Raw genomic sequence first — 12,141 nt, 5'->3', positions numbered from 1 at the left:
AGAAAAAAAGAAAAAAAAAAAAAAAACGTTGTTGATTGTGCGTTATAAAAGGACAATAAAAAAAATATCTAGTAGCATTGATTCTTATCCTCAATTTCATTCCAAGTCTGAAAATAATAATCAGACGAGATTATTCACGTGATTCGAGCGAAAAACTGTTTATTATCTAATTGAGAGTAAAAGATATGTAAAAGCGGACCGAAGCTGTAAGGATGCATATTTATTCCCTAAAATAATATAAATAAATAAATAGTACGTATGTGTCTTATCGGGGATAAATGCAATATTATGCTTCATGAATGCTAGGACAACGAAAGGTCTATTCGCAAAGATTTTGCGAGAAAGAGAATTTTTTTTATTTTTGACAGTTTTCTGCTAATCAATCGTTTATCTCCGACAAACCTAAATTAGAAATGCTCGAATATAGATCAGCTTTCACTCTATGAATTTCGAATGATTAATAAGTCCGGTTTGCATATCTTATCTCTCGTGGAAAGTGCGCATATAAAATGGAAAATGGATTGACATACCATGATATATTCCGAGGAATCTCGTTTCGAATTCAATCGATATATTAGATATTAAATATAAATAATTCATATTTTTTTATATTTTCTCTCGCAATGAAAAACTTTAAGGATTCTTTAAAATCTTTTCTTTTTATATATATATATATATATAATAAATCAAATATCCTACTTTTCTATGATGGAATCCGGGATTAAGAAACTCAATCTATTAATAAAGTTCATAGACAATTAAAATGAAATTAAAATTCAATTAACGATTGGAAAACGATATGACGTTGATCTTTGTTGATTTTTATTTAGGAATGTTAAGGATATCGTTAATCTCTTGGATTCGTTTTCACACGGTAATCGGGAGCGGTGTGTCGTCGAATAGAAGGACCTGGTTATGAAGAGCGATTTTATTAGACTGGAACTTCAACTCCTTACACAGTGTGATGATTGTTAATATACAATTAGGTGTAGGTATCGACACACAATATCGAGTATAGAGCGCAAATACCTCGTCATCGAGCGGACGATGATGGGGTAATAATAACGACGGATAGAGTGTGATGATAGTAATCGTATAGATAACGATGACATAAATGTTTAGCCGTAACGATCTCACTATGCTAATTGGATCTCGCTTAAAATGTTTTTTTAAATGCCTGCGGGGAGATTCACACATGCATCCTCTTCGTTCGCGTTCGTCTCGCGAGCGCGACGCCATCAGTTACATTTAATTTTTCCAGACCACTTCCGTCCGCGACAGAGAAAATTGGCGATTTGCGACGAAATGAGTTTTTTTTAATTATCGAATTTAATTATCGTATTTACATGGAGAAGCGCGTTATGCGGCATCGGACCGGGATCGATCAAAATTCAGTATCAAATAAATTTTCCTTTCTTTTTTTTTTTATAAAAAATGAGAGAAAAATGAGCCTCCTCGATAGAGGCTGACCTGGTCCTGTGTCTCATAACGCGCTGTAACGGGAGTTACGTGCGGTATATACCTCGAATGTGACATAGTCGGAGTTTATGTCTGGTATTTTCATTCCTTATGTCTCTATACACATACATAGGCCATAACTGCTTTCCTTTATTGCCGCCTCCCTCGCTACAAAACGTAAATATAAAACCGCGCCGGTTGCAAGACCGACCCCAATGCAGTGGAATCCCGTTACAACAAATATATCGCCGATCGATTTTGCGAAATCGAACTTTCCTTACGTCCAATACGAGACTGCAGATGGGCTTATGCGCAGCATAGATTAAAGTGATTTCACCGCATTCTGTTACGGCGAAATTTCAAACCTTCTGACCGCTGAATTATTCATTTCGAAAACGAAGTCAATCGGCACACATTAGAAATTCCGTCGTAAAATCAATATATTTAAATGCAACGCATATTTTCTCTGTCGACGAACGAAAAGTTGATCCCCCAACTATTACAATAATGAGGCTAAATTTAATCCTAGATATAATTTTAAGTATCACAAAGAATATATATTAATATATATGCTACTTATTTCTTTTTTTTTTAACTTTGTCTGATATCTTTATATACGCGCGGCCATTTTTCCTTCCTCATTTTTCATTATTAAGATAAGCAATAAGATGTAAAGTTGATGGTTCCTTTCCATTCTCTGTTAAATATTGACGTCATTGATCATGAGCGAACAAATTTGAATTAATATTCAACATTTTCTGAATTTTATATAATCATAGTTGAGGAATAATTCTATTCTCTAAAAACACTCCGCTTATATCCTCTATTCGTCCTGGCGTCAGAATCGCGTCGAACGCGCCTAAGAGACTGGACAAGATCGTCAGATATATTTATCTTAAAGTATAATAGTAAAATGAGATGATAATATGTATATAATAATAATAACGCGTGTCTACTGTACGCGTGAGTATCTTTAAACTACGTTATATCAAATGTATCGAGTACACTGGAACGATATCTAAACTTAATCAGCCTCTTTATAATCAACAGCTATATAAAACTCATCCTGATGTATAATATAGTAAAGTTGCGTCTTAGCTATGTATACGTATATGTGTATGTAAATCGTAAATGTACCGTGAACGCGAGTCGCTCGAGTCCCATCGAGAGGAGACTCGACACTTGACACGTCTACAAATCGCACACTTATGTCTAATTCACGTGAAGCCTGTAGGCGGGCAGGTCGTACAAATGTGGTTTATCTGTTTGCCAGCTTGTTATCACGCAATTAGGCTAAAATGCAGTAGCAATCCTCGTCTCTGTAAACGAAATCATTTATTTCCCGAAAATCACTGACAATAATCAGAACCAATTTTATCGACATCGACTAATAGATAAATTATAATTAATAAGGATTTTATTCCTTAATTTTATTTTCAATAAAATTCAGTTTTAATTAAAACGAAGAGCAAAAGGATGTCATCGTGATTGTTTTAAATCACAGAGAAAAAGATCGTGTAGGTACGCGAAACTCTTATAAAATCGCAAGCTGCAAACTTACCCGCTTATCGGCTTCGTATAAGTGAGAATTAAAATCGTAATTATATTATAGTCATTTTTTAATCAATCTTATGGCTTATACGTGGCTACGCGTTCTATCACAATTTGTCTAAAATATTTAAAAAAAAAAAGAATTATCTTTATCCTATGCAATCGAAGTCCTACCATCATCGATTGCAGGCGCGAGAATGCATTCTCGGGAAAGGATGCACCAACGAGGAGCGACGAGAGTCGCGTTAATTTCCGATTCTGAGCCTTATCCTCACGTTGAATCAATTCATCCGTATCGCACATCTCGCTCAAATTATCCCCGTTCGCGAAAATAAAATAAGTTGACCGACTGGAGGAGAACAGAGTGAGAACGGAATCGAGTATTGAAACTTGAGCATGGCCAAAGATTCGGCCTGGCCTGTGTCGCGAAAATAATCGAAATGATTAATCCACTCTCTCTCTCTCTCTTTTTGGAGAAAATTAATTTGCATTTAATTATCTCGATTTTAATTTTAAGGAATTGAAATTATGAAACGACATTTTAAGATTATTTTCCTCAAGTTTTCAGGAAAGTTAATCCCCATTGCTGCATTGAAATCCTTTAATCGCGAGAATATCGCTCTCAAAACGACGTCGTTAACTTGTCACATAAACTTCTCTCATAAGCTTTCAAATTTAATCCATCTGATCCCACAATTCCATCTTGAAGATATTATAAGTGTCGCAGGGATTCTAAAATAAATATCGTAGCATCCCTCGCGATTTCATTGTTATATTACCAGATGTAATCTACTCTGCCAAAAATAGAACAGTAGGACGAGATGAAGTATATCTTCTCCTCCCCAAAGAAAAAAAGAAAAAAAATTGTCTCGTTCCGCAAGAAAGATTTGTCCTAATTTTTGGCACACGCTTCCCTTGTCTATCATAGACGTGGCTTTGGTCCGCTTATTACATAACAGTGGCATAAATCACGCTTTGGAAATCTTTGACGACGTAATAATTCGTTTTGCAATTGAAGTGGCTTTGCATTTCCAACGTACGATCGTTCGCGACTAATTGACAATTAAAAATGCGACTGCTCTAATAAGAAAAATACAAACAAGAACGGATTATTTTTTTCTTTCTTTTTTGTTTATTTTGAAGAAAAACGTGACTTACGCCATCCGCAAGATAAACAGCGAAATCATGGATTTTAATCTCGATGAATCGCCTGTGTACGATCATTCGCACACACATTCCCTCTTCTCCTCCGTCAATCATTACCCTACGACAGCACGAACAAATGCTATTGAGTGAGCTACATACACGAGAGTATGCGTTTTACTAGACCGTTACAATTAATGTAAATATATTGTCGGATATATGATCGGACCCTCTCAGAAACCCAAGCGTGCCCGAGCGAGTTCTCGGGCAAAATGTTTCCGCAAACGGGTTTCTCGATCAACGGGAGTCGCTCGAGATCCTCGATCAGAACCCGCGGAATAATTAGCACGTCGTTAATACAAGAGCACGAGGTTTTAGACGGCTCTCCGCCGGATTATGCACCGTTTACTTTCCAAAGCTCCGCGTAAAATCGAAGCCGTGACTGGGCGAAAGTTCACAAGTTCATCCGCCGACATGATTGATATATGCTGCGGTTCTCGCCCGTTAATTCTACCGTATTAATCTTCCCATCTATACGTTTAAGGAACAAGGGCGCTTATAATTCAGCCCCGGTGTTGTCTAATTGTAAGTATCACGCTTTCCCAGAAGAGCGATATATATGTGTATATATATATATATATATATATATCACTGCACGCGGCTTTGCAATTCACGGCTTTGATTCGTTTAAAGATGAACGGCGCGTATATAAAAGCGCATAACATCCATTTCGTTAACTCTTTGAATCGAGCTTGCTCTTTTTATAAAAAAAGAATGAATAATGAAGATTACGTAGAATATTTCAAATAAGAGAACGAAAGGAATAAATTCTTTAAATTTTTTTTCTCGACTTTTCTTGACCTGATTTCTCTGATTTCATTTTTTTTTTTTTTTAAATATAAAATAACGATTACAATTGTAGCAAAATTCTTTCGGAGAAGGAATATATTTTTTTCCCCTTAACGAAATATCTCACTGAAAGAGCTAACAACGTCCTTTTAATTCCCGATACAGCTTTACAGAGAGTGCGATCGTTAACGATATCCTTTCCTGTCCGATACAATCATAAACGTGACATGCATTCCATAAACTCATCACACGCTCATCCTTTTCATTCGTCTCTTCAATACCTTCTCTATCTATATGTATTTACAGGACTAGAGTCTTACTTAAAAATCTTGTGCCTGTTCGAGGATTTCAAATCCGGGATGACCGAGAATCGTCGAGCAAGCAGAGAGTTATGAGCATAATGCGTGTGTTATCTTAAGGACTAGCCTTACCTTTAAATATGTATATTACGCGATTAGTACCCACCGCTTCTCCTACGATAAGAGTTTATTCATGAAGGAAAATTCTATTGTTATTTCAGCTAGCACCTCTGCGAAGTCCCATTGAAACACTTATTAACACGTATCGCTCCATGTTTTATATCTTTAAACTTAGCGTTCGTTAAGGTATATTTTTGTTTTATTCTAATTCGATGTTTTCTTCTTTATTACACAAAGTGTGACATTTTTAAATTTGCTTGCTAAAATAATTAAACCTCTCGGTTATATAATGGCGCGTTTATATATATCACAACATACATATATACTAATTATAAAATGATTTTTTCTAGCTTTTATTTTCTAAAAATTTCATATAACACAATCTTAAATTCACTTTATCAAGCTTAAAAGCGAGATGGTATGTTTCCTTCTATATGGAGCTCGTGATATTTTTCAGTTATCACGTCTGTTTCTAATTTTCGCAAATTTTTGGAGCGATATGTGTTAATTAGCGTCGCAAAGGTCCTGTATCGGTCAATTCCATTAAAAGCACTTAATCCGATTATCAGTGGGCCAGTGTTGTGTTAAAAATCGTGTTACTCTTTACGTCAACCGCATGGGAAAAGTTTCACTTTGTTATCGAGATAAAGTCTCGATTTCTTCTTTCACATTAATGACATCTCTTACGAAGCGTTACGCGTGTCTGTAATGTTCGATTCAATCGTGAAATAGCGAGTTTAAAAAAAAAGCCGACATTTGAGAATTAGAGGATTGACCGATATAAAATATTCGAAATTCGAAATATTATCAATTTTAACGAGTTCGCGCTCTTCCATTTAAATAGAAATATACATATGTATATTTCAATGTAATGAAATGTTTCACGATTCATTGATTTTGACATGTAAATTCTCGATATGGAACAGCGAGCTCTGTACATATTCGCGAACGTTAATGAAAATGGAATTTAACAAGAGCTTATTTTATAAAAACATATATATCGTTATGCACACGTAGAGTGGATTGTTCTCTTCTCGTCTAATTAGAATATAACGACTTTAATCTCTCAACTAAAGCATTATCTAACAATCGGATTAAATTCAGATCTATGTATTTTACATACAGCTCATAACAAACTAAAGATTTTTAAGACTATATATATATTACTAAATTTCTAATTTTTATACATTATTATTAACTCTTAACTCTAATATATCATAATTTTGTACAAATGTTTTCTGCGTGAGTTATCTTATATAAAAATAATAAAGCTTAACTATTTCATAAACTATTAATTTCTCATATCTATTATAAAATTATAACATAGTAAAATAATATATACATGTTATTATAAAATAACATAAAATTAATATAATCATTATAAATTTAAAAGTAAAAATACATAAAAATTTGTATAAAAAAACAATTATTTTCTAACGAAATTTATTCGAAAATTATCGTTTAACGTTCATTTCGATACATGCAGAGCTCGCTGCTATGAAATGTTGGATATTTGAAATTTCCGCTTTCTTGCACTTCAACCTTATTATTCTCAGTTATTCGAAATCCGATTTCTTATTAAACTCGTTTCAATCGAATTAAATTTCAATCTTGCCATTCGTTCTAGTAGTTCTCTGTAATTTTTCTCTCGTATTTCTTCGCGATTTAGCGTAACATAAATATCTCTATGATAGGTAGATTGTCAAGAATTATAGTTGTTCTGTCAGTCCTCGTTTCGTTCAGACTCAATTAGATCTAGTCGATACTTTGAGTAATTTTTCCCGAAGATACCGATTTTTATACAGAATTATGAACTCTTCAGTCGTCATTTCGAAAGTTACACAAATTATTTGATTGCAGATTTAGAAGTATATATGTAAATCCGCGAGTGACATTTCAATCTGATAAAAATTCTGTATATCTGTCAGTAATATTCAACATAATTAAATATACATGACTTTTTTAAAAAACAAACATTCAGCGATCGTAAATAATGAAATAATTTGTTTAACAATCGTGCGAATGTCTATGTTGCATATTTTAAAGTTAAATAGATTTTGAAAAAAGATTGGATAAATGTTACAAAAAAATCGCGGATATAAAAAAAAAAGAATAAATTATCGCGCTACAGAGCTTGCGGGGAGGATTTATTATTATTTATAATCTCTCTGCTGTCATATCGGAATCCGTCGTTCTATCTTATTAGCATGAGCACCGGTTAAGTGTCTTTCGTTGAATCAGCTGAACGGGCCAGAGATAATCCGTCCGGACTAAAAATAAGAGTGTCACCTCGATCCTGTGCAAATTGAGCCGAACATCGGTCTTGTTGATAGACCAGCTTAAACGTCTGCCAACGATTCGCATGACTTGTCTATTTAATTACCTACCTACCTGAATCGAAAACAGAAATCTCCGCCACTCTCGCGATATCGATTCATCTCGTGACCGACATCGGAGATTCGGGGTCACAAGAGAGACGACGGTTCGTCCTTTCAACTTTCCTTCCTCCCTCGAGCATCAAGGACCGTTTTTGGAACATCGAAGTCAGCGAAATGTTTAAGATGCCTCGAATACATAGAATGCCCATCCAGGGAAATACAATAAGAATAGTCAGCCTAAAGTCGAGTCTCTAGTCACTCTCGCTCAATATTCAGAGGCCTATTTTATTTCTAATAAAAAATTATGGTAAATCAAATTTCGAGATTGCGGAATAAAATAATAACGAAATGTAAATCTAATCTGTTCAGTGACTCTAGATTGTTGTTACGACAAATCTAATAATCCAGGAGACTTTGTTTCAGGGTTGGAAAATTAAAGAGGGTCAATTCGCAAGAGGGAGAAGATTCGGAGTGATCTCAACCTCTCTCGCTTCGTTGGATCATCATGTTTCCCGCCTTAGAGGGACGTGCGTGCTAAAATCGCGCGCGAGGATACATTAAGGACTACTTTTGGCCAGAAACGCGCGCCGCTGCGACATATAGCTATTGGATGTATCTCTGTAATCGCGAGAGCTTGCTGCTGCTCTTGGCGGTGTAGGTAGGAAGGGTGTGTCGTCCGGCGCGAGTCGAGAATAACTGAGACTTAATTAATGCACTTAATTAGTGCGAAACCGTGCTGGGTGTCTTTCTCTGCCAGACGTTAACCCTTTCGATGCGCGGGAAGAGGATGCTATGAATTTTGATGTACCGCTAAGATTAATCCTTGATGCGCAGAAAGGTAAATTATGTTCGTATTAATTTGCAAACATTTTCCACAGAATTAAACTCTTAACGGAATAAGCCACAACACAATTAATAATCTATAATTATCTCAATACTTTAATATTCAATAATTTCTCTGATACATATTTCATTTAAATTGCAAAAATGATCTAATATTGCAAAGAAATAGCTCATGCGTAGATCTTTTTTTTTTACATGGCATCGAAAGAACTAACGATGTTTGAAAAATTTGATTCGCGGAAACTTCCTCCTTTTTATCGCGATAGCAAAAAATAAAAACAGAGAGAACGCACATTGATGATAAAACCTCTAAAGATATTATCAGAATTTTATTTATACGAAGTGCGATAGCATAATAGCTCAAGTGCAATTTGTCAAGAATAATTTCGATTATCTTCATTTGCAAACTGCATACAAATTTCATCGCACGTGTAAAATAAAAATCAATACGCTTTTAACCAAATAGAAAATTGACACAAACTTTAGTGGTTTTCACAATTTTTTATACGTTCTCCCAACGTAAATATATGTGTTCTACTTATCAAGCAAAGTGAAAATTCTCCTAAGCCTGTAGTCTTGCATGTTATTCTTTATCTACGAGTCTGATAATTTTCTATACATATTACATCATATTCCGCAGTATATTTATATACTGCGATGCACATTAATTTGTAATTTTTGATTCCTATGATTCCTAAAATTATCGATTCATATGAAAATCAACGTGTGCATGTTAAAATAGCACCTTTTGATCAGTACTGCACGTTGAATAACTCTAGATCATTAATAATACATTAAAAACGCTCTAATAATACAGCGAGCGTAAATCGAAGCACGAACGCTTCATAATTCGGAAATGTAAAATTTTTCCAACGTCGTCGTTTCCCTTTTCTCTTGACTATGTACAAAATACAGAGAAAAATTTCCACCATATACACATACACACATGCACACACACAATTTACGATCATAGTATTTTCAATGTGGCAAACTATCTTACGGTTTTAACGATAAGACTTGTCACCGAGCATTAAAATGTGGAGACACTAAGCACGGTTTCTAGTCGAGATCAATGTTGAGCAACATCTCCGTATAAAGCAACGATGGTTCGTAATAATCCGATTATATCGGTTCGCGAACGAACGTTTCATTATTCGAGCGATAAGAGAGAGCGGTTATTTCACGCGACCGGTCTCCCAACGTCAACCATAGTTCAACTCTCTCTCTCTCTCTCTCTCGTTCTCCAGCTCTCGCATCTATTACAACGATCAGGCTAACTACATACGAGGAGTTGGTCAAACTATGGTTAATGTTATATGACATTAACCGGTCATCAATCACTCGTTCCCTTCCGAGTTCACAGCTGATTGCCTTTACTCATGCGCTCTATGCGGAGATTGTGCCCGAGATCGGAGGCGTGATGCAAACTCGTCAGCAGCACTAGAGATGCGCTACGAGATTAATTAATTCTCAGTTCTCCCGGACGATCGCGCGCGTTCGCCTGTCATCGTCTTAGCCGGAAACGTCCTGAGCGCGGACGAGCAACGGATTCTAGATCGAGAACGGCGCCTCGTCGCAACGGTGTACGAAGCCGTGCTGCGGCTGCAGCTGAGGCTGCCGCAGTTGCTGCTGCTGCTGCTGCTGTTGCTGCTGCTGCTGCAGCAACTGGGGTCATCCGCTGGTTTGATCGGGCAGCAGTATGCTGACGGATTTGCGGCTCGCCGAGGAGACGGCGTGGTGGTGCTGATGGTGGCTGCCGTTCGCAGCCCCCAGGACCGATGTCGGTGGCGGCCGATGCGATGGCGCGACCACACGCACCTCCGGCCTGGGGGAAGCCTCCCTTAGAGGGCTATCGACGCCCACCAGCTCCTCGGGGTTCGCCGCCAGCGATGCCGACGTTCTGCAACGACGACCGCGAAAGGCCGTTCGCCTTTGTCAATATGCGCGTCTCGCCTCGGCCGCGTTAAACCGTCAGTCCGCAAGACGAATTTGTATTCTATTTCTATATATTATCGATATATTTATGGAAGATCCTTATACATTTATTTATTTTCCACTATTTATTAATTCGCTTTGTTCCAAATTATTTAAAGAATTATTATTTACAGAATTTTTTAAAAAGTAAAGTGACGCGCGTGGATTCTTTAAAGCGATCTTACGGACTGAAAGTTGAAAGATAAAAAAAAACGATAGGAAATTCATGCATTTTATTTACGAGAATAAATGCAATTATTTAAATTTGTCAATTGTCGATTAAATAATTGACTTTGTATATATATCAAGTATTGTAACTTAAACTTGAATCGGAGGCTACTTTTGTTTATTTCGAAGAGATGTTTGATTAGCTTTGCAAAGTATTTCGATCGCTATTGATGTTTATTTGACGCAGCCAAGCCAAGTAAATAAACGGACTTCACTTACCTATGCTGCGGGGGCGGCGTGGGTGTTCGAGATAGAGGGAAACTGGCGACTTCCCTTGTCACCGAGAGCGACCGGATCGATCCGAATGTTTGGTCCGGCGATAAATTGGCTCCGACGCTTTGCACCATGCCGCTACTGGAACATGGACATTGGTTAATTTGCCAATTAAACTGTCCACGATACGTGCATGCGGCGTCGCTTTTGTCTCAATATTCTTAAGCTCCCTACGAGCGTCTCTCTTTCTCTCTTCAAGTATGAGTCAACGTCGGCTTTGTTCTTATTTCTTCAGAAGGAACGTGAATTAATCATTTGTCTGTAGGTAGTGTACAGACTGAGAGTGGACTAACAAGGGAAGTTCGGCAACCCGTAAACTCTAATAAACTTGAAACTTTGCACAGACATAGTGGACATTATGGAGATGAAAGAAACCTTTGAAGTTAAACTAATTTCTTTAATATTCTCTATTGTCTTCGAAGTTTAAAGTTCTCGCACAAAATTAAATAAAAATTATTGCTATTTTTGTGTGTGAGATATAAAATAGTGTAATAGTCTTTCAAAAAAATCTCAATTTTTAAAGAATTTTAAAAGTCTTGGGAATACACTTGGTTCTTCCTCCGAATAGCTTTTAAAAAAATTTCTATAACAAATTTTAAGAAATTTCAGAATAAAAAAATTAATTTTAGACACCAGTACTGGTGCTGTCAAACGTGCTTTTAAATACATAGCAAAAAAACTCGATAATACCTCCTGCAATTTCTTCTAATATGTTAGTCCTCGATTAAGTATGTTTAATGATTGCAAAGTGACGCAACAAATTGGTTTTTTTTCCAACAAGTCTAAGGACTTTTGCACTTTGTCATACGAGGTTTTACTAAATCGTTACGGAGAAGCAATTCATGCTACACGCAAGATGTTAATTTCTCTCGCATTTGCATCGAATAAAAACACTCCGAATCATATTATTAAATACAATTTCAATTACGTTTTTCAATATGATAGAAAGAGTCAAGTTACAAATACTTTGTGATTTGATAAAAAGAACTGTGATTTATTCTCTTTGATATTGAAATAATTTTCGC

The 12,141-nt window shown here is 36.2% G+C and overlaps 1 protein-coding gene across 5 annotated transcripts in view; it reads right to left on the bottom strand.

Annotated features, from left to right (window-relative positions):
- Nucleotides 1–12,141, bottom strand: part of LOC145935078 (uncharacterized) — a 90,700-nt gene that overhangs the window by 25,323 nt on the left and 53,236 nt on the right. For 4 of the 5 annotated variants that reach the window (XM_083036128.1, XM_083036131.1, XM_083036129.1 and 1 more), the window contains exons 5-6: nucleotides 11,063–11,197; nucleotides 1,329–10,541 (exon numbers count right to left, since the gene is read on the bottom strand). In XM_083036128.1, the coding sequence (XP_082892254.1) occupies nucleotides 10,313–10,541; nucleotides 11,063–11,197 (364 nt within the window). In that variant the 3' untranslated portion in view covers nucleotides 1,329–10,312. Of the gene's footprint in view, nucleotides 1–1,328; nucleotides 10,542–11,062; nucleotides 11,198–12,141 lie in introns of those variants that run through there. The other variant, XM_083036133.1, reaches the window with a different exon arrangement.

The sequence above is a fragment of the Prenolepis imparis genome, unplaced genomic scaffold, assembly GCF_030444845.1.
Source record: "Prenolepis imparis isolate NDT839.2.m4 unplaced genomic scaffold, iyPreImpa1.0 SCAF_4, whole genome shotgun sequence".
NCBI lineage: Eukaryota > Metazoa > Arthropoda > Insecta > Hymenoptera > Formicidae > Prenolepis > Prenolepis imparis.
This window is presented reverse-complemented; position numbering and strand designations above follow the sequence as displayed.